The sequence below is a fragment of the Neopelma chrysocephalum genome, unplaced genomic scaffold, assembly GCF_003984885.1.
Source record: "Neopelma chrysocephalum unplaced genomic scaffold, ASM398488v2 Primary Assembly neopelma1_96688, whole genome shotgun sequence".
Taxonomy (NCBI): Eukaryota; Metazoa; Chordata; class Aves; order Passeriformes; family Pipridae; genus Neopelma; species Neopelma chrysocephalum.
Genome location: NW_020925333.1, coordinates 1,822,967 through 1,846,788, shown reverse-complemented (window position 1 = coordinate 1,846,788; position 23,822 = coordinate 1,822,967). Strand labels below are relative to the sequence as shown.

General features: G+C 35.2%; 1 protein-coding gene across 11 annotated transcripts in view; it reads left to right on the top strand.

Annotated features, from left to right (window-relative positions):
* SPEF2 (sperm flagellar 2) overlaps positions 1-23,822 on the top strand; it is a 77,424-nt gene that overhangs the window by 26,383 nt on the left and 27,219 nt on the right. For 7 of the 11 annotated variants that reach the window (XR_003538474.1, XM_027709117.1, XM_027709116.1 and 4 more), the window contains 16 exons: positions 676-895; positions 1,346-1,473; positions 1,647-1,670; positions 2,441-2,544; positions 3,018-3,265; positions 4,731-4,839; positions 5,603-5,760; positions 7,304-7,542; positions 8,891-9,018; positions 9,125-9,263; positions 12,548-12,685; positions 15,132-15,310; positions 16,138-16,318; positions 17,104-17,245; positions 19,891-19,998; positions 22,995-23,133. Coding sequence is in view for 9 of the 11 variants with exons in the window: in XM_027709117.1 (XP_027564918.1) it covers positions 676-895; positions 1,346-1,473; positions 1,647-1,670; positions 2,441-2,544; positions 3,018-3,265; positions 4,731-4,839; positions 5,603-5,760; positions 7,304-7,542; positions 8,891-9,018; positions 9,125-9,263; positions 12,548-12,685; positions 15,132-15,310; positions 16,138-16,318; positions 17,104-17,245; positions 19,891-19,998; positions 22,995-23,133 (2,384 nt within the window). In the remaining 2 variants the exon portion in view is untranslated. Of the gene's footprint in view, positions 1-675; positions 896-1,345; positions 1,474-1,646; positions 1,671-2,440; positions 2,545-3,017; positions 3,266-4,730; positions 4,840-5,602; positions 5,761-7,303; positions 7,543-8,890; positions 9,019-9,124; positions 9,264-12,547; positions 12,857-15,129; positions 15,311-16,137; positions 16,319-17,103; positions 17,246-19,890; positions 19,999-22,994; positions 23,134-23,822 lie in introns of those variants that run through there. The other 4 variants (XM_027709115.1, XR_003538475.1, XM_027709121.1 and 1 more) reach the window with 4 other exon arrangements.

Below are 23,822 nucleotides of genomic sequence, written 5' to 3'. Positions count from 1 at the left end.
GGGAGATGTTCAGGGAGGACTGGCTCATGTGGTGAGGACTCCGTGCTGGAGCAAGGGAAGAACTCTCCATCAGGAGGAAGAAGCAACAGAAACAACATGTGATTCCCTGTTCCCCCGCTGTGCTGAGCAGGAGGAGGTAGACAATTGGGAATAAAGCTAAGCCTAGGAAGGAAGGAGGGGTGAGGGGAAAATGTTTTTAGGATTTAGTTTAGTCCTCACTATCCTACTCTGTTTTTGATACATAATAAATTTAACTAATTTTACCAAGCTGAGTCCATTTTGCCCATGGCGGTAACTGGTGAGTGATCCCTCCCTGTCCTTGTCTCAACCCATGCACCTTTTGTTATATTTTCTCTCCCCTGTCCTGTTGGTGAGGGGAGTGATAGAGTGGCTTTGGTGAGCACCTGGCATCCAGCCAGAGGCAAAACATCACAGAGTCCATGTGTTTGTATGAGTACTTGTCTCTTAACTAGTTATTAGTGAATATCAAGAAATGTTTAATGATTGATATAATTATATCTTTTAAGAAGGGTCCATTCTAAAAAATATTTTATTATTTAATACTATTCAAATTTGGTTATTTTATGTATTATGTTTGTGTCTAAATACATATATCTAGAAAAATGAAAGAAAAGGCATATTGAGACATGATTTGCTAATTTGTCATTTATACAGAGTATGACAGGGGAATGGAGTCCAACTGAAGAGAACAGTGAAAACAAACCTCCTCCTAATAATAACATATTGGGTCATGTGCTTCGTAGACTGATGGAGTTGTTCTATCCTCCACAACCCAAACCTTCACCACGTGTACTTACTTCATTTCCTATCAAGGGATGTATTTTGGGAAAAATTTTTAGTGGAAAAACTACCTGTGCAAAGTTTATTGAAAAAGGTAGAGGTTGTTCGGTTTTTTTTGCCTGAAATTCTTTGAAACTTTTATTTGTATTAAAATCTCACTCTTACAATAAAAATTGTTTGGGCAAATCCTTGCATTACTAATTCTTGAACCACAGATACATCTGTATTTTGCGTGGGTTGGTTACATATCATTCCTTCATTATCTTCCAAAATAATATTAGAAACACCCAACCCTGAAAGTAGTATTAATATAGTATTACTTCTGCATTGCAAATTTGAAAATGCTTTTGATAAACTTTGGAGGTATTTGTTTTAGAGGAGACTGGCAAGGTGGCCAGTGATTGTAGATACACACTGCAGTGGTTATAGAGAAGAAAGAGTGGAAACAACATTTGTTATACAATTAATTTAACTGCCTGCAGTAATTTCTCTGTGCGTAGGCTCAACTTAAACTACAAAGTTATTTAATTTTTTTGTGTATTAGTTTGCAATATTCAGGTACTATCTGTCGATACTCTGGTTTGGGAGGCCATCCAGTCTTTTCTTAAAAATGAAATGAAAAGTGAACATGATATAATTCCACATGAAAAGAGTTCTGGAGAACAAAATAAGGTAAGCGTTTTTCTTAGTTTTCATTTTGGTTCCAACAGATAGATGAGAATGAAATATATAAGGAAGAAAGCATGTTTCAATTTTTTGCTCAATTTCAAACTTAATTCTACGTTATGACATGTAAGACTTCAAGAGTCAGCTTGAATTGACAGTCTTGTTTTTTTCTGTAATAGAACAGTCAAGAGGGTCTATCCAAGGTTTATAAACCAATTTTAGTTTCTACTTTATGAAGTGGCATTAATTGAAATGGTTAAATAAATTAAAAGGTTACACCTTTTCATCATTCTAAATTTTTTACCTCACTGCAAGCATTCTATGTATGAAATATGAAAATCTATTCCTCTGTATGTTGGTTAGAGTTATACATATAGTTAAAGTTCTATATTTTCATGTTAAATCTCAAATTCACAGAAGATATGGTATTTTTTGTGTCATTTCTGAGTTAGCAAAACTGTATTCTTGATTTTGTGACTGCCAAGCAGATAACTCATTCAATGACAAGGTTTCTTTCCTTTATGTTAAAAATGCTTAATTCTACAGCGATTTCCTTGACTTTAGTGCTCATGGAAAAATACTTCAAAAGCTAAGATATAAAAGAATCTCTGTAGAACTAATGAATTGATATGCTTCTGTAGGAAACCATCAGTGGATTTAAGGTAGTGAAAATCAATCAAAGTAAGCTTAGAACCAAAACACTTCTTTATTTCTTGGCCTTCGTATCCTTTGTTTCTCAACCATATTTCTTTTGGCATTGTCATGAATGTAGTGATGGAAGTCAGTTGAAGATTTCGATTAAACTATGCATTTTTTACAGTTAGAACTATTCTCCTTAATAGAAGAAGAAACCCTATTAAATATAAATTTAAAAAAAATAAAAAATAAATAGTGTGTAGTACAAAAAGTAAAATCATACTCTTTTTGACAACAACTGTTATGAACATTGAGCATACAGTGCACTCTTCCACAGCTGTCTGTACGTGCCCAGCTTGGCGCCGCATCGCAGAAATGGTTGAAGAAAGGAAAAAGTATTCCCGATGAACTACTAATTGACCTCTTGTTGGAAGCCATTAAGTATGAAATTGTATAAACACTTGGGTTTGTCTACTCTTGTTTGACAGAAAATTGTCTCAACTACCCTGATGTGCATTTAGCACTGAAGTTCCTGCATAAATATGATTTAAGTTATACTGCCATTAGTATACTTCAGAGTTACAGAACAGATTTTACTATTTGTTACCTCAATACAAAAGTTAGTGAGAAAACAGTGAAATTATACTTCTAAAAAGAGCTCCTATCCAGGTTTTGAAAATTCTATTTATCAAGACAGCAAAAATACTTTTATTTCTGATTTTTTTCCACTTTTAATTAGACTTGGAGTTATTTTTTCTGATTTACAGTTTAATAATATCTGTCATATTCTGTATTCATCAGGATATTTAATATACTGAATTAATAATGAAAGACTGCTTGAGCAAGCTCTTCTTTATTTTTTATTATTATGCTATCAATTCATAGTATAATTCTGGTTCTTCATTTACTTTTAGCCAAATACCACCGGAGAAGGGGTGGTTTGTGGAAGGGTTTCCAATGACAATTAATCAGGCAAAGCTATTTGACAAAGCCTATACAGGGAATGATCCAGAGGAAAAAGATGCAAGTCCTGGAAGGCTCTCACTTGTTATTGATCCCAGAGCCCCTAACGAGCCTCCTGTTATTTCACCTGCATTTGATGTTTCTGTATTATTGGATATTTCAGACACTGTGGTACTGAAACGTGCAGCTAACATGAAGTGTAAGTTTCCAACTACTATTAACAAAGTAAAATGACAAGCAGATATCTGTAAGTTGTAGTTACCAATGAAAAATAGCATTTTTCTACAATTCTCTACATCTCACAGTATCACTTTCATTAATTGTGCCTTGAATTATTATTTCAAATACTTCTGTTCATTTCAGTCAAAGGCGAACCAGAAGTATGCAAGTGGATGTGTATATGCTTTTTTCATTTGTACTGAACTCTCACTGGAGCTGAGATAGTACAGTGGCTGGTGTTAGATATCCCATGAAACAGCAGCTGGGAGAAACACAGGTTACAACAGATGCAGAAATATCCCTCAATATAGATAAATGTATAGAAATAGTATTTTTCTTCAGGAGACACATTTGGAAAGGGATGAAGGAAATTATAAACAGAGGCATGCGCCAATATTCATTCTCTGAGAGTGCCAAAATTAATTCCCTATTGATTACTGCCTTTATCTTGTCTTCAGTTAGTCAGTGAATGATCAGAAATTGTCATTTTAGGCCAACCAAGACAAAATCCTCAAAGGCCTCTTGAGAGTTGTTTCACTTTCAGACTGCACATTTTAAATTGCCCTAACACACCTTGTCAAAACGTAAGTTTTTTTCATTAATATGTCCCATATTATCCAAAATTATAGGAGATTCTTCTTCATTTTCACTGAGCACACAGATGGCATATAACTTAAATTAAAGCACAATTTACATTTAACTTTTATGTAGTTGTAGGAGGGAGAATGAGGCAAAATCTTCAGAGTTCTTGCTAACAACGTAGTGAAGATAAATGTATAGACACTTGAAATTCTTGATAAATTTCAGATCTTGTTTTGCCAAAACACTTGGAATACGTGACAATGCATGATGTAATCTCAGAAATACAAACAGAATTTATTTCATGTTATGTAATGTGGTGATAGAGTCAAAAAAACAATATATCAGAATTTTTTAAATTTGGCTTATTTCTAATGAATTAAAGGTTTCTTAAAATTAGAAAAGACTCAGAAAGAGACAATACCTTGTCGTTTCATGCAGGAATATCTGCTCATTGTGGAAAGAAGTAGGTACTTCAAGGAAGATTCAGATAAGACAGGGAAAATACCTTCCAACTGGTAGAGTAGATAAGGCTGAAAGTCTGCCCACAGGTATACTCCATCTCTTCAACTGGAGATTTCTGTGACTGCAAAGCATGCATTAGGAAATGTTAGTGCTATAATTGGCTATGCATTTAAAAGGAAGAGGCAAGACTGTTTTCTGGTCCTTTACAGCTTGATTTTGTATTTCTGTGATGTTCTCTGACTTTTCCTTTCTTTTAGGAAGTTTGATACTCAATTCTTAAATGAAGAAATATAAGATCAAAGAACACTGAAATTTTTCTTATAATAAATGTCTTACTTTGCGGAAATAACTGAATGATTGCCTTTTTCAATATATGCTCATATATGCTCTTTTCCACTCGGTAGATAAATCAAAGTCATCTGAAACTGAACAGGAGAACGGTGATCAAAATTCAGATCCTGAAATCCTAGAAGAGAAGATTGACTTGGACAAGGACCAGGTCCTACATAGGTAAGTTATATGAAGTACAAAAAAGTTGCTCCAGATAGATGTTTAGGCATGTAACTAATCTGAATCTCATATGCGATCCATGACAATACTGACATGCTTAATGTAAGGAATTTACTTAGGCGTTTCTCTCATGTGGAGCCTAAAGGATATTTTCATTGTTTGCACAATATAAATAATCCTAGAAAATTAGAATTCATGTGTTCTGATTTTCCAGGGTACTCTTCCAGGTAGAATTTAGTCTTCAGATATATACTGCATGAACTATATGTATACATATTTGTATCTATATATATCTATATGTTACGCATGATGTAACTGCCTTTGGGTGAAATACATTTGAGTTAGAGATTTTCTAAAATGCTATTTTCCATGTCTACATTTATAAAAAGCACTTAGTTTTCCAATTTTAATTAAATCACTAGATGATTAACTTTACACAAAGAGCAAAATCAAGAACAAGAAGTCTTTTTCTAAATATTTGATAATGCTAACTACTTCTGACTATTATTTGTTATTATTGGTTTAGTTGTGATATAAGAAAGTAGGTTTAGCTTGTGACAAGAAAGAGGAGGAAATACCTAAGACTAGTTAACAGAAGGATTTTGAAAATTTTCCTATGTTTAAAATGAAGGGTTTCTTGTGGATGGAGTTGTTTTAGTGTTAAGTGAGATGGTCTTCTTTTTCTTTTGTTCACTGATTTTCGAAAATGTTTGATTTTCCACTACTTAGATTTTAATTTCATACATTAATATGATTTTTGTAGAATTTCAGGCTTTCTAGACACATGGCCAAAATTGGAGAAATGGTTTTCAGTCCATCAAAATATTCTAGTGAGTGTAAATGCAGAGACAGAAGAAAGTCATGTGTGTGAAACAGTGAAGGAAATTATAATAGAAGAAATTGCGAAAAAACAGAATAGAAGTAAGTTTTCATGTTCTTACTTTCTAGAATTCAGTAACAAAAGACTTTCTTCTCTATAATTAATAATTACTATATAACACTGTATGGCAACCTGCATTTTTGCTGCCCCTGGAAGACTTTGGGGTTGTGTGAGTTAGTGATACCTACACCAGAACCCTGAACTTTTCTGTTGTGTTTTTACCTTTTCAGAGGATATGGACCAGTTTCACATAAAATTCAAATTAAAGCATTGAATTCGGTCTTTCTTCCTGGATTAAAAATGAAAGATAGCATTTTCATCCTATGAAAATTATATAATGGTATATAGCATAATGGTATAAGAAAGTCTAACTTGCCATTATCAACATATATTTATTTAGCAGCAGCAGCAGCAGCATAAAAATGTGGATAACTAGGAGTCATTTTGATATGAATTTTGGTACATCTTTATTCCATTTCTCTTTTTAATCAAGCAGAAGGAAAGAATAATTTAAAAATAATTAAAAAAGGAAAAAAAGGTGAAGTATCCAGGGAAACAAATACCTCAAGTAGGCCAGTATTAGTAGACCTGTGAATAATCAAGAGGTGTTTTTCATAACTATTATGAGAAAGTCTTGATGTGTCTTCTACCACCAAAAGGCAAAAAAAAGAATTAACTGGAAAAGTACTCTTTACGGTAAAATTTTATCCCACTACTCATGCATAATGTCTCTAGTTCATGAAAAATTCTTGGAAATACCGCAGCTGACAGAAAATTGGATGGAGTGTTTTCAAAAAGCTACCTAGTTGGAATTGAGGTTTTTTTACATGCTTGGTATAATTAATAGCCCTGCTGGCATTGGTGGCAAAATTCCTATTGATGCAAATGGAGCAGAGATTTTCTAGTTAGGATCCAGCTGTTGTATACAAGTACTGTAAAGGACTATTTATTCCCTATGGAGAAATAATGCTTGTGGCCAATTAATAATATTTAATTTTGTATTTATGTTGATAGCTTCCGAGCTGTCCTTCACTATTAGGTTCATATAAGCAGGTTGGTGGAACATGACTTACCTTTAGTGAATCCATGCTGACTACTCCTGATCACCTTCTTGTCCTCCATGTGGGTAGAGATGGCCTCCAGATGAGGTGCTCCATCACCTTTCCAGGGATTGAGTGGAGGCTGACTGACTGGTAGTTCCCTGTGTCCTTCTTGCCCCTTTTGAAGACCAGGGTGACATTTGCTTTCTCCCAGTCCTCAGGCATCTCTCCTGATCTCCATGACCTTTCAAAGATGATCATGAGCAGCCTGGCTATGATGTCTGCCAGCTCTCTCAGCACTCATGGAGCATTCTGCCAGGGCCTGTGGACTTGTGGATGTCAAGTTTGTTTTAGCTGTTCTCTGACCCAATCCTCCTTGATCCTTGCTGATTTCATGAGTATCTTTTCTGATTAACAACATCTAAGTAATGAAATAGTGAATCTGTTCTATTATTTTGAACTTGTCAGAGAAGCATAGGTGTCTAATTCTGCTTATTGATACTTAAAATACATTTCAAGGTACTAATTGTACATTTATATCAAGGGTCTACTCAAGAAATAGCACCAGCAGAAGAAAAGCCTTTACCAGATACGGAAGAAAAGCCTTTACCTGATACCGAAGAAAAGCCTTTACCAGGTACCGAAGAAAAGCCTTTACCAGGTACAGAAGAAAAGCCTTTACCATGTACAGATGATCTGCTTCCTCCCTCTCCTGAGACACCACCACCACCAGTAGAACCAGGATCAGATGAATGGATTTATGTAGATGAACCACTTCCCCAGGTACGTTAATTCAGGATTAAACATCTTAAATATCAAAGTACATATTTTTCTTAGTATTCTATGTATGTTCTACCTAAACTTTTTACATCAGTGCATGTTATTTTCTTCAATATTTTTCAATGTATGTTATGCTAGTACTGTGTGATAAATAATATACAAACAATCATTCCTACTAAAATACATAAAATAAGGGAACATACTTTAAAATTTTGAGTTTTCTTTCTAAATTCTTTACAATTATTATGAAGAACACAGATACCTGTGTTCTTAATAATAATCTTTTTTACTGTTGTGATATATTAATACAGACTCACTAGATCAGTTTTCTGTCTCTGACAAGGGGCAGTTGTGGATCTCATGCAAAGAGTAAGAATGGGGAGTGTGTGACTAATCTATTATCCTAGGATACTTTTTTCCTTACCTCTTTTCTCCAAAGGCATCTTTCTAGATTCCAGTGATCTGAAATTTAGAGATTTCCTGAAGTTGCTTTATATCTGCATCTTATGTTTGGTAGCTCTCAATAAACTTTTCTTTCATGATTCTGTGTTTTAGCTGGTTTAGTTGCTTTTTTGAAGCAATTTGCTTTTTTTTCTCTGTGGAATAGGCTGTATAATTATGTTAATTTGGAAAAAAAGTTTCTCTCTCTTTGCTCTAAACCGTTCTTTGTTTGAATTTGATGACCCTAATTCATGTATTGTGAGATACAATGAATGATAATTCTATAATCGCTCTCTGAAGGTATTTAAGACATCACTGGCATCTCTTATATGCTCATTTTGCTCAATGTTGCTTTTCTTCTCCAATCCAGTTATAATCTATTCTAGTTCTCTTGTAAGTCTTTGGAGGTGGGAAGCCAAGACTGCATGCAGTTTTTTGGATGTAGATTTCGAGGGTGGACAATGAAACTTGGAATTTTGTTACTAATTCCTTTCTTAATATTTACCAGTTTTTCCTTCATGACTGCTTATGCTTGGTTTCCTCTGGCCATGGGCTTTATTTATATTTCCTGACAGTCAGTCAGTGAAATGTCACTTTTGGAACACTAGATAGTCAGCTTAGATCTTTACGAGCTCAAACAGAAATGACCAAATTTCACTCAGTATCATCACTTAGTTTATGAGCACATCCAAAACCACAGATGCTGGAGTATTCTGCTGGAAATGCACAGGATAAAACTATATGTTGGTACAATGTCTATGATCAGTTGTAAAGCAAAAGAAATATATAGTGAAAAAAAAAGTAATATGATTTAATGAAATAATTTTTTCATGTATTTACTAATGCTACAGATAAATGAGATACCAAAAAATATATCATTTAATGTTGATGTTTTTTAAAAAATTCACAGGAGATAATTGATTTTTTAGTACCTTACTGGGAAATGATAGAAAATGCATATATAAATACCATCAAAACTATACTTAGATGCCTAAGGGATGAACAGTACACAATGATTCATTACATAGCAGATATTAGGTGAGTAGAAAGTGTATCTTATTACATTAATATTAGTGTATTTTATTTTTCATATGGCATTCTGTATGTCTTTTAACACCAAAATTATTTTTACCGTAATTTACAGAGAAAATTTCCAAGATTATTTGAAACGTCCAGATCTTAAGCAGGAGTTTGTATCTCAGTGGCAAAGAGACTTTAATTCAATTTCTGATGACCTGCGAGATGATGAGGAAACAAAAGCTGAACTACACCAAAGAGTTACTGTAAGTAAATGGAAAAGTTACAATATATTCTAGACTATTATTCATTTTATACAATCTTGATATGATATGAATGATATTATTTACTTCTTTTTCCTTCTTTACCACTCCTCTTAAACTATTTAATTTACTCTTGTGCATAAAGTGTTCTTCACAGTTATTTCTCTGTTGTTTGGCCATAATATTCTTATGTCTTGCTTCATTTTTTAGGTTACACTGTGGTATTCTGGTACACTGCTCTTTTTTTATTTAAATTTTATGGTTTTCAGAGATTTTACAAGTTTGGCCATTTCTATCACAATCTAACAAATCTTCGCAGTATTTTAGTTTTTCCATAAGTTATATATGGTAATATATGTTTTCTAAAACATTCATACAAAGTACAGAGAATTTCTTTGAAATGTTTTGATTCAGGTAGATCTTTGCTAGGTCATACATGTCCTGAGTGTTCTTCTTCACAAAAATCCGTGACAGTAAAGGTTCTGACAAGTTCAGAGCCAGATTTAACATAAGCCAGAAGTACAGCTATCTTTGATTTTATCAGATTCCCATTTCAGAACAGTCATGATTTTTAGTTGAGTCGTATCAGGAGAAATGCTCCCAAAAAAGGGGAAAAAGAATACTGACAACATTGCTAGGAAAAGGCAACATTTGTGGAATCATAGGTTAATTAACTGAGATGGAAAAAGCACTAGATGGACCTTCTTTTCTATAGAATTGTTTCAATAGAATAAATTAGAGGACTTAAAAATTATCATCCATGGCCCTAATTTCTACTAAGTGGAATTATAAAAAGACTGGAATCACTCTGTGCTATATTTTAGAAAGGTAAAATTAAAATATTTGGACTGTTGCACATAACAGAAATCCATGTTTGACATTATCCAACTCAAATTCTGTTAAAAGGAGAGGGTACTCCCATATGATGCAGTGAGACTCAGATACTGTGATAAGGCTAAGCATTTTGGAGTGAATGTATGATTTTCAGAATTTTTTTCTTTGAATGACCCATTCTAGTCCTTGTAGATCCCAAACCTTTGGGTGATTGTGAAGATGATACCTCCTCTATACTTTTAGGCCATGCCCATTGTACCTCCCTGACTGTAAGAATTCTGTCAGCCATCCTTCCTTGATGCTAGAAAAAAAGAGGAAATGAAAACAGTGATAATCTTTAGAATGTTTTTCCTCAAACTCCTAGACTGCTCAACTCTGTCATCTCAGCTGATCCTTTCCTAAAACATTAGAAAGGGACAGCTGTAAAACCTGAAAACAAAATTTCTCTGATATCAACTGGAAAATATAAAATCCCACCCCATCTCGTGATGTATGAGAACTTTCTTAAAGGCCTAAAGCCCAAAGGGCAGCCAAGATTTTCTTTGACATGGTGTTGTGGTTTAAGCCCCATGCAGCCACTCACTCCCTCCCCCACCAGTGGGACGGGGGAGAGAATCATAAAAGCTAGAAAACTTGTGGGCTGAGATAAAGACAGTTTAACAGGTAAAGCAAAAATCAAGCACCAAGCAAAGCAAAACAAGGAATTCATTCACCACTCCAGTCCATGGGCATGCAGAGACCCCACATCAGAGCAAGCTCCTGGCAGGAACTGTGCCCTGTGTGGAGGAGCCCAGGCAGGAGCAGATGTTCTGGCAGGACATGGAGTCTACATACTGGAGCAGTGCAATCCTGAAGGGCTGCACACATAGAAAGGACCCACACTGGAGCAGCTCTTCAATTACTAAATTCTCTGGGAAGGACTCACACTGGAGAAATCCATGAAAGACTGTATCCCATGGGAGGAACCTCACTCGAGCAGGAAAAGAATTTGAGGGGGAAGAAGGGGCAAATGCAACATATAATAAACTGACCACAACCACCCATTCCCCATTTTCCCTGTGCCAGGTAGGAGGTGGGATGTAGAAGGGTCAGGAGTGAAGTTGAGCCTAGAAAAAAGAATGGGTGGGGTAAAGTGGTTTTAGTCTTATGTTATTTCTCATTATTCTGCTCTGTTATTAATTGTCATTAAATTAAATTAATTTTCCCAAATCAAGTCTGTTTTGCACATGATTATAAGAGGTGAGTGATCTCCTCTTATATCGAGTTCATTATCTCGATGCATGAACTTTTCTATCATATTTTCTCCTCCTTTCCTGTGAGGAGTACTAATAGAACAGTTTGGTGGACAGCTGGCAGCCAGCCAAGGTCAACCCACCACTGCCGACAGATAAGTTGTATGCTTATATACTTTTTTTATTCAGCAGCATATCTTTAGGTGTATATTCTACAATGTGGACAGCCATGAATATCTGATTGCCTGTGCCTTGAGTACCTTCTAGCCATCACTAATGTGTTTGGGCTTCCTATTTGTCAGCTTCCCTGTGGCTTTTGTTCAACAGAGGATGAGTGAATTTGTCTGAAGTCTTTGGACAGGGAGAAAGAAACAGGATTTGACATAATAGTCTGAGACCAAGACCTGGTGAATATGGAATCACCTCAACTGAAACTAAGCTCCTCATGGCAGGGCTAGTAGTCTGGAACACCTTTTTTATCCCAGAACAGGTCAGGTGAGGCAGAGCAGCTTGAAGCCCAACAGACAGGTCATCTTGTCCTGCCTTAGCACTGCATTTAACAGATCTCTTCTCTTCCTATGACCTCTTACAACAGAGTGGTTTGTTCACATTATTCCTGTGCAGAGATGGTAATAGGAAACAAGGGATTTGCAACCTTGTTTTATACTTAGTAGGTCTTCAGTGCTGTCAATGAGCCACATAGTGCTGCTATTAGATATAGACATTAGTTGAAGAGCCCTTAATTAAAAGAATGTTAGAGAAAAATGGCATGGAGGCAATCCAAATTGGAACACCTCTTGAAATCTGGCATAATTTTCTCAGAATTTTTCATATTGCACATCCCCTTAGAGTATTATTCTTAGTGTACTGGTTAGCAAACCATCCAGCTGCAAAGTTGGTGCAGTTGGGAGCTTAGCTATTCATAGTCTCGTGTTTGTCTAGCTTAGATAGATTATCTCTGCCTGAGGAAAAGCAAGGCAGCCTGCACATTGAACTCAGGTCTTTGTATTCTTCTCTCTGGTACATTTGTAAAGCCACTTTCTGTCAGCTCTCTATAAGCATATGACTTGACCAGGCTTTGATATTTATGGCAATAAAGAAAAACCCCAAATGAGACAATACCCTATACACAGCCCCCAAAAAATTAAGAATAAATATATAAAATAAAGTTATTTAAGTTTTCTTTCATAGTTAGTTTTGATTTTTGATTTTGTGTTTTAGGACCTAAGAGATCTTCTCTGGGATATCTGTGACAGCAGAAGGGAAGAAGCAGAGCAGGAACGTGTTGATATCATGAATAAAGGCTGGTTGCCAGATCACAGGGGAATTGCAATGAACCATTTCTTTTCACTTATGCAGGTATGGACCACTACAGAGTCTGCAATGGAAGGGGACAATGAATTAGATTTGGAGGACAGTAAACCTGAGAGAAATTTCATATAGTTGGCTCCAAATGTGTGAAAGACTGAGAATTAGTTAAGCAAATCTTCATGTCTCTTCTGAATTTATCCTGGAAGCTGAGAGACAAAAAGTCGGTGACATTCCATACAGGCAGGAAAGGTTAAGAAAAATACCATTGTTGTCGTCCAACCGCCCAGAACTTTCAACCTCTGTTATACGGTGCTACTTTTTGCTATTTTATCACTCCAGTGAATCATCTGAGTTTTTTAACAGAAATGTTACAGATGTTTATCCTTCTGTAATCATACTGACATCTCCATTTAATTTGCAAAGTACATAATTCACCTCTGTTGTAGACTTACTTGATATTACAGTATTTCCTGTATCTCAAAATTATTTCAGTTGTAACTTCACCAATGTGGCTTGAAATTTTACTTACACACTGAAAAAAACCCAAAAAGCAAGGTATGTTTTTGAGATTGAGATATCATTTGTTGCTCTTGAGGAAACCCGTTCAAATATGACCCAGCTTTCAGATATCTAACCTTAAATTTTTCAAGAGACCGTTCAGTTCCTGCAGTAAAGTAAGATTTCCCTGTTACGTCTGTTCTAGGTGCATAAGTTTGGTTTAGAACTGGACTGGAATAGACTAGACTAGACAGGCTTTTCTGTAAACTGAAGTGACCATTCTGTGAAAGTTTTGGCACTTTAAAGAAGACAATAAAAACGATGCTTTAAACACATGCCTTGTGATGATGATTTAGTTGAAAAAAGCAGACCTAAGCAGTTTAGGGTGGGCTTCATGCCTTTAATTCTCTGTGTGATTTTTATATGTTTAATAAAGAAGGGAGCCACTCTCTTATCTCGTATGAGTCTTATGGTAATTTAAATATAAAGTTTGTGAAACAGTCTGTTGCTACAGTAAGAAAGTTGTTAACTTCATATTCAAAGAGTCTAAATAATGCCCTAAAGAAAGACTTAAGGCCACTGACTAAAGAGAGAGGTTGAAATATCAAATAACTCCTGACTAGCTGAACCACATTCATTCTGTAATTAGAGTATTTATAGGCCTGACTATTTAAAAAATCCATCTTGAATTATATGCATAAAGGAGACAAATTAATGTTATAGAGCTTAAATATTTTATTATTCTCCTTTTATAATCATATATAACTTTGCAATCCTAATTCTAACAGAATTTCATGGACAGATATGATGCAGTCCAGTGGAGATTCACTGTGAATCTAATTTGATCTGTCTTGTGTGTATATGCAGAGTAACTCTTTAAAATTACAAACACATATATTAACCATAGATAAGCTTTTATTTTCATAAAGGAAAATTTAAAGGAAAACATTATTTCTTTCTTTACTTAGTATATATTCCCCAAAATAACTGAATTATTAATCCTAAAACTACAGAACTAAAAATATAACTATAACTTTATGTAATGACTTTTTTTTTTTTAGAAACAGCCAGAAATAGGCTTCTTTGATATTGAGCTCTCCATCTGTGGGGTTTTCTGTTGAAAGTTACATATATTCCCCAGGTGGCTTTGTAACTACATAAACATATAGATTTGTATAAATGCCATTTATCAGATTTCATTCCATCTTTCTGTGTACACACAGCTATACTAGAAGATATTTCCTCCTTAACTTATGGATGAGTACTGGTTTACACCACAAAGGTTTTATCCTTTGTTTTGTGAATGTGGTTTTGTGCATTTTCCCATGAATATTTAGTGCTGTTTTGTCAGTTAGAGACTAACACCATACTGTATCAATAAATCAAAACATGACAGGTGTTAAATGTTTCTTGAATCTTACTTGATTTCTTCTGAGATGATTCACACAAAAAGATCTTCAAGATACTTAGATGTGTTAAGTCTGTTGATTTCTTTGATCCAGAAAAACTGTATGACTTGTAAAATTTTCTGCATCCATAGCCCTTTTTATTTTATGGTATTAAGGATTTTATTTCCTTTGAAAAAGAAGATCCATGTAATATGCTGGCACTGGTATACTTGCTACTATAGAAATATATGTACATCAAAATATATTGTAATTAAATGTAATAACACTGAACATTAGGCTCATGGTGTGACGCTTGGGGGTGGTCCTGTGCAGGGCTGTGCACTGGACTCGATGATCCTTGTGGGCCCCTTCCAACTCAGCATATTCTGTGATTCTGTGATTATTTATTGTAGAGGATTTTTCCTGTTTTTGCTATTTTAACAACCAAGATTCTTATTACTCCTTAGAAATAGCAGTGTGAATACAGTATAGATGCAAGTAGAAGTATGCACTGAATACACTATAAATGCTAACATGTATTTAAAAAAGTAACAGAAGTTTGTTCTGTCCTATTTTGAATTACAATTCTTCTGTCCTTTCTTCTCGAGGTTGAAGTGGATCGTTTCCAAGATACAAAGAGAATTCTTCATGACTACTATAGGTCGATGGAAGGAAAAATCCCAACAGAAGACAGTAAAGATTTTACTAGAATCCCATTGTTAGATATTTTTGATGTAAAGCAGAAGGAAGATGTAGAGCAGAAGGAAGATGAAGACAAATCAAGAAGGTAGAAATGCATTATTAAATTATACAAATATGAACAAATACAATGCACTGATAACTTTGTGGGTGTATGTGGAAGTATATGTGTGTATACTTAGAAGGATGGGGAAACAAGAATTTTTAACCAGGGATTATGCTCAAATGATGGATCTTAAATCATCTTATAGGTTACATGTACCCCTGATTTTTCTACTGATTTACCTGTATCACTTTCACTAATGGATCCCTGAACTGTAAAATGTAAAAGCTGCCTTAGGAGTAAATCTACTGTAGAAATGTTTCCTATGTCCCTCTGTGTTGCTGATCGTTTCCAGCACAATCCTCACATAAATAAGTTTAAATATTATTGTGGAACATTAACGGGTTTAAAATTTGCGCCAATTAGCATAATTAAATGGGTTGTGTAATGACAAATGTAAATCAAAGCAACGTACAAAGATGCACAAAACTGAATGCCACATTAAAAGGTAAGGAATACCATCAGATAATTTCACAATATAAAAAATGCCGTCAGTATTGACACCTGCTTTTTAACTTACTTGCAGTGCATTTAGAAAATGTCTTAGTATTAAAACTCTGCTTCTAATCCATGTGGAATTCATCAGCAAATCACACAGTCATTTGATGTAGTTTTATCCATCTGTTCTTATTCCTTAGCTGTTAATCGTTAAACTGGACAGTTTTCTTCTCATACACACTCTGTGTCACTTTTGGTCATTTTCTCTTGCTATTGGAAATTTTGAAAATAGCATTCTAGCATATTTTCCAATATAGTTACTAACACTTTTTGCAAAGGGGTGTGTGAATTATTGCTTATATTTTATTTTTGAGGATTCCTCTGGTTTCTTGGAAGCTGTTTTCACCAGAAATTAATACTGAGACAGAAAACAATGAAACTCTGCAGGCAAGTCCTAACGTTGAGAATTCTGCAAATGGACGGGCTACTTACAGGAATGATAAAAGGCTTATTATTTATACATGGCAAAAAGCAGTAACAGCTGTATCAAATATGGTAAGGAATGTTTTATTTACTTAACCATTTCTGGATCATACATTCAAAGCCTCCCATTCAGCAGGCAGCCTAAACACATCATCTTTGCACTGTGTATCTCAATTTCATCCCTTTTGCTCTACTGCTGATATTTTCATTGAACATTTTTGTAGTTCTATGAGGAAAGTGTTGTAATCTGTGTGTTATCAGCATCTCTGTGTTTATAACTGACTCTTTTATTCCACTACTGAGAGAAATACTTTGAATGTTGCCTCTGTATATCTTCTTCTTCCATGATAAACTCTCCTCTTCCCCCTCTGTAGAAGTGTGAGAAGATGGAGAATTTTAATCCTGTGATGCAGTGTTTGCTCAAAACTTTCACAGCTTGAAAAGCTATAGTTACATTCTTTTTTCTATATAGCTAAAAGTAAATTAGGTGAGCTTTTAAAATGGTTGGTTTCTAGGTTTGATTTTTCTTTGTGATCATTTAAAAATAAATGAATTTCTGCACCCTTGCCACATAACTTTTAGGCTTGCTTTCTATACTGTTGATTCTTGCATTTCTCACATTTTTCTTGAGCACAGGGAATGATTACAAATTTAAACCCACTCTGTCTCTGTCTTGCATTTTTGATGTACAATTATATTTTTGATAAATAATCAAAGTTTAATCAATTAGTTTAAGTATCTCCTTTACTTATGTGTCTACTTATCATTAAGTACTTTCAGCAAATATAGGCAATTTGAAACAGTAATTGCACAGACATGATGCTTTGTACTGTATTATGTGTGACTATGATGTCAAGGTAACAGCTGAAATAGAGTTTAGAGAAATGGAGGATGAAGACCAGCAGCAGCAAAAACTGAAAGAAGATCCGAAACGCTCAGGCAAAGCTGCTGGGAAAGATGTCAGAAAGCCTTCTACCAAATCACTTCCTAAGAAGAAAGGTATTTAAAATACAGGCTTTGTTTCAGCAGTGCTTGAAATTACTGAAATGTAAATATGTGAGTAATACAGAAATGAATAAGCCAAGATATTCAATTTCTATTTAATTTATCTTTTAAAATGCTCAGTATGACATGTCAATATAAAAAGCTGGTAGTGATAAAAAAGGGCAGAGGTTTTTGAATGGCAAGTGCATTTATTTGAACGTATATGTTGTCTTTATATGTAGGAATAAAGATTCTAAATAGCATGTAAGTATTTTTTTCTCCATGTTCTGTATTGGAATGGAATGGAATAGTTAGAACTAGTTTATCAAATTAAATAAAATTCTATTAAATTCTGCCTACTTGCCAGCTGTAAGTCAAAATATTTCAAATATTACTATTAAGGAAATTTCCCTGTCTGACCATCCAGGAGCCACTCTGGCAGTCACACTCTACACTACTTGAGCTGGGACTGAGATCCCTTCAAAGCAGGGGGCTCCAGTGAATGGACAGGTCCCCAGTTGATTCCCTACGCAGCCCACACTCGCACAGTCAGACCAGGTTTCCTTTCAGGCTCCATCCCAGGTTTCACATGGCAGAGTCTCAGACATCTGGATCCTTAAAATGATTTAATCATGCTGCAACAACAGGATAGCAGCTTGAACTGGTGCCTTCAAGGAGGGACCCTGAACAAAGGAAACCCTGGGCTCTTATACTCCCACAGTCTAAGTGCATGAAAGTTTGGGGTCATTGTCTCCTGCTGTGTCTCCGTGTGTCCACTCCCCTGGCAGGGTCACAGGACCCTGGGCCCTTTGTTCTGCAAAGGGTTGGTGCCAATTCACAGCCTCTTGTCTCAGGCTCCCACCACCCAGAACTCAGCCTGCAGCTCCCAAAGCTAGCTGCACTGACTGCATTCCTCAACAATTACAATAATGGGACTGGAATGGAATGGGTAAATTATCCAGTATCTTAAAATATACTGAAATTAATTTAGTAGCCATATAGTAGCATGGATCAATCAATGTCCATAATTTTTATGTGTAACTGCAATGTGGTGTAAATAAAGAACAAAGGATCTAATATCATCTATAGTCTTAAAAAAAAGCAACTCCTATTGAGGGAGGTCTTGAATGTAGGCCTGGTAAGAAACTGTCCTAGTTTATTTGCAAAAGAGGAACAGGCAGTCTGCTGGAAGGGATTGTGGCATACAAGGCTGTTTATGCATTTTGTCATAACTACTTCCTTGTGCAGGTAGTGGTTTATGTAACTTCCACTTTTTTTTTCCTGCAAAATGTCCTGACTTCAGCAGGAAGCAAGGCTAGTAGCCTGAATCTTTTATCTTTCGTGTAGACATTCTACATGTCAAGAGAGGGGCTCATGCCCTGCGATGTGAGTGTAACCTGAAATTCAGGTACTCCATTTCCAAGTGAGAAAGCTGTAACTGCAGAGTTACTGTGCATAAAGCAGATGACTTTTTTTCTTTTACGGACATTTAATTTGCACTCTGCTCAGTTCTCTCCCTTGGTTGATTCTGCCCCTAGTAGGTTGAACAAGCATAGCCTTGCAAATACTTAGCCAATTGTGAGCCCCAGAGAGCTGGAGGCTTAGTTTAGCATTTAGTCCAGCCAAGAGAGTAGCAGATTTTCAGACTTCTAGACAAGTGTTGTGAGAAAAAAATCAGCAGTTGTCACCTGTTGTATGCTAAGTGGCTAGATGGAAGTTTGTGGATTGCTTCTTGGAACTAAATTTTTCTTCCTACCTGGTACCAGACAACTTACCTGAAATGACAAAACCATAAAGTGATAGAACTGCAATGAGAACTCAGCTGTGCATTCCTCCTGGTAGAAGAGGAAGTGTCGGTGATGATTTGTAACTGAAGTATCAACTTTGATTTAATGTCAAATACAACGTTACTGTAGTGTTCCTGTGACTCAAGAATTCCCTGGGATAGAGCTCTGGGCTAGTAACTGAGTGATACAATTTACCATATGTAGTTTTGTCACTTCTCGATTTGACCATTTGCTTTATGTTGACCTTATGTATCATGCAGATGTCTTTTATTTTTTTCTGTAACATCTCCATCTGCTCTTCTTCTAGGATAAAGCAATTACAAACATTTTAATATTTTTGAGTAATAGCCAAAGTGACATGGCTAAAGAATCTCTAAAAACATTATAAAATACCTTTACAGTATCTGTTCATAGATAAATAAGTTAAAACGAGCTGGTAATGCAGGTTACAGAATGGTTTGGAAAGGCATAAAGAAACAAGGGTTATTCAAAAGATGTTTATTTATCTGCTGGTTGTGATAAATTGGTAGATATTAGGGTCAAACAGAACATTCTGACCATCTAGGGTCGAAACAGAGGCACACCTACTCAGTCATGATCTTCCATTCAGAAATACATTTTAGGACATCCTTTGAGCAATTTAATACGGTTGTATATGCTGGGGTATGTTTATGGAGTGTTAATCTTAGCATGACTTGCAGATGTAAATCACATTTGATAGCTGAGCACCCACCTGTGTACTCTCATAAATGGTCACATCAAGTAAGGTAGAAAGTGTAATTTTTCTTAAAAAAAAAATGCTAATGATGCCTGTGTGTTGATACACAAATTTACTAGCAAAGTCCAAAGACTGAAAAGTCTGTTTTCCTGCAGGATCACGGAAGAAAGTCAGTGTAATTACTTTAGACCCAGAAGAATTAAAGAAACAAGAACTGGCACTTAAAATAAAACAAGAACATCTGAGTGCCTTGAAACATGAGGGTATGTTACTATTTGGTTATTTATATTGGGAGGTGATTGTTATTCCTAATTTAGGTAGTGTAATAGTCAAAACTAGCCAGAAACACTAGAGAAAATGGATGGATAAGAAAGAAAAAAGAAAGGAAGAGAGTAGTGTTTGGAGAAATCAGGATTTTTTTAGGGTGGTAATTGTCAGTGCTTTTGTGATAAATATATTAAAAGTAGAAATGTGATTTTCATTTGTTTTGTTCTCTGTTTCATTTAATCTATTTTAATTTGGCATGACTAAGCAAATATTTGCCATGAGAGAAAAGGCTTAGCATTGGTGGCTAGCCACTTTTCAGTATTCAATTGAATTGAGTTCAGTATTTGAAATATTTTTATATGGGAGATAATTTTTTGGCAATTGTATATTTCCTTGATATTCTTCTCTGATTCCCTCTTCTTCAAGCCGCATGGGATTCAAGCAGCAGGATACAGATTTTCTTTATTCTTCCAAGGTTCTTTATAGACAGACTCTTCAAAAACTACATATTTTTTCAGTTATTCTGTCTCTTTGTCTGTCTTATCCAATAACTTTCAAGCCAATTCAGCCAAAAGTAGATGTCTGAAAAAAAGAAGTCCTAGATTGAAAGAGGTTTGAAAATTTTTTTGGAGATGGGTTTAAACTAAAAGAAAAATACCTGTTTATCACTGAAGGGAAGATAGAGCCTAGCTGTTACAGATTCTATCTGGCAGCAGTTGGCAAGCTCATCACCATACATGTTACTTCTTTGATGGACTAACTATTGCATAGTATTTTATTATGAAAGGTAAAGGGCAAACAGCGGTTAATGAACAAAACACAAATTCATAAGGCTTCTTTAGGTCCAATCAGATCAAGTGCTTGTAGACCTTCCACTTTCAACATGTTTTAATACAAAAGCAGTCTAAGAATAAATATTCTAAGGTTTTGGAGTGATGAGGAGAAGAATAGTAATAACTTTGAAGATCCTAGTAGCATGAGGATGAGTGTTATTCATTAACGTGTTTTGTTTTCTTTACATTGCTTTATTTTTATCCTGTATTTGAAAAAATCCAAGAACCTAAGGAACACTAAACATGTTGAGCTGTATTTTCTATTTGCACAGGCACATAGTTGGTATTTGGTAGTTTCACTTGCAGCTTTTGGAACTTGTTCTTTTGCTTATACAGCTACACTGAGTCTAGCAAAGTCACTAGTTGTGGACAGTTGCTAAGTTTTTAATGTTGATTTCATGTATCATTTCTCTGTTGCATCAAAGTACCTTGCCTTCTACTCTGTTACTGTTAAGAGAGCAGCTTTGTTGGTAGACTGTGCAGTGCCTACTTCTAAATAAAAATTGTCATACACTGACCTCAGTAGCTACTGATAGCAGCTTCACAAAGAATGTGCAGAGAAGTCACAATTAAGGCAGCCTTAAACTATACTACAGAAAGGTGACTACATAGGCACAAAGTATCCTCTGAAGTACTTTCAACTTAGAACCTTTACTTTTTCCCGTCAATTAAAAAACCCTTTGTGAGACCCAAATGTTTAAAATGTTGAACATCAACTCTTTATTGCTCAAAGCAGAAATTGTGCAGAGTTGCATTGTGCTGTGACTGCAATATCACATTTAAAGAACAATGCCTTATTTTTTATTTTTTGCAGTCCATCTTTCTACCTTGGTTGCCTAAAGAAGGTTTCATCCCCAAACCTAAGTATTTTTAAAAATTAATAGAATGTGCAATAAATATAGTTATATAAATAATGTGACAGTCTTTTACTTTGAAGTCACTGTACCAATTACTATAAAATATTATTTATTTTAAAGATTCTGTCATACAGAGGGTTAAATATGAAGAAAAACCAAGTTGAATACTGAATTTGCCTTAAAGATTGAAAATAATCACTCTCTACTGGTCTTCTTTCCTTAGTCTTCTTTTTTAAGGCTTTTTGCCAGTTCCATGTACCTCTCAATATATTACCTTAGCTGTCTTTTCATGCAGTTGGCATCCTGTTCTTAAAATCATACAATGTCATGTTTGGGTAGGAATGGGCCTTTAAAGCTCACCTAATACACCCCCATGTCAAGGACAGGGACACATTTAACTAGATCAGGTTGCTCAGAGCCCTGTCCAGCCTGACCTTGAATGTTTTAAGGGATGGGGCACCTCCCTGAGCAATGTCTTCCAGTGTTTTACAGTAACCAGTTCTCTCACACTAAAGAATTTCTTCCTTATTTCTAGTCTGAATCTACCCTCTTCTACCTTAAAATCATCACCACTTGTCTGTTTGCTCAGGCTCTACTAAAAAGTCTGTCCCCATCTTTCTAATAAGGCCCCTCTAGGTACTGGAAGGTCCTATAAGGTGCCAGAGGAGCCAGCAGACCATATTAAACTATATTATCATTAAAGTCTCAATATTTTTAAAATTTTCATGTGGATATTCTGCGCATAATTTTGGTAGAGGTGAATTATTTTCTTAGTGCTCACTAACCAACCTCTTTTCTAATGCAACCTGACTTTGAAGGTGTAAAGTGGATATGTAGGAAGCATGGGGCAGAACAAGTGAGGTTAATTTTAAAGGGTTGGAGGTTAGAAATAGAAAAGCAGAGTTTTCTTGTGATTAACATAGATAATGATTTAGGTGTGTTTTCTGTAACATTTATCCATAAAGGAGTACTCACACTTGTATCATTAAGATTTTAGGTCTGTTGCTGTATTAATTTTATTCAATGTCACTGTTTACTTTAACATTCCCTGCACTACTGTGTTAGTTTTATTAAGCTATTTCTTGCCTTGTGAATTCTGATGCTTATAGAATACACACTTTTGTAAAATACAGGATGCAATAGAGGTGATTCTGAGAAAATAATTTGTTCAAGAATATCAGAAATTAAGTAAGTATTTTACTGCCTAAAAACAGGCAATCACGCTAAATTTTAGGTGCTTAAGACTGAGAATTTCCTAAAATTTTATAAGTATTATTCATTATGACATTACCATTTAAACAGAGGCAGCCACAAAATCTCGACTAGAACTTATAAAAGAAAAAGCTTTAGCATTTCTTGAAGACCTAAAAATGAAAGCAGAAGAGGCTTACAGAGATATGGAAAAGTGGCTTGGATCCACCTTCCTGGCAGAAATGGCCAGGTAATGTATATCAGTTTTAAACAATTTTATTTTTTTTTACCTAGACTATAGGAGTAAATATGGTAGTTTATATAAGGAGAAATAATTTGAGGAAAAAATTTTAAATTAATAATTTTTTTTCATGAACTGAAATTTCATTTTATCTTCAATACTTGAGTAGTAATAACTGATTTCCTAGAAGGTTCTGCTGATAACTGTAAAGGTAATTATCAGTTTTGCTATTTTTCTATTATATATTTCTAGTCTGTTTATTGGACTACAGCTTTGGCAGATTTACAAGCAGCCAGCCAGTTATTCCATTTAGTGGAAGGCTCTGTATCATTTCCATAGCTTCTGTCACTTTGGAATGTGAGATCGTTTTGTTTCCTGTGCTTTACACATGTTGGAAAATTCCACCTACCGTTATTACCACTTTCTGTAACATTTCTCAAAATTATTTCAAGGACCATTAAAAAAAGTTCGCCTTTGCAATTTTTCTGTCCAAGTAACCGAAATGTACTTTGGACCACTGTATGACACTTAGACCATCTGGCATAGAATGACCTATGTTCATATCATTAAAGGGCTTTTACTCTCCAAAGAAAAGGGGTCACTTTGCCCTTTGTAAAATGCTTCTGCCCTGTACTAAATTTTAAATCGTACCTGGAACAGTGCTACTTGATCCATCTCAGGGCATGCCCGAGAAGAAA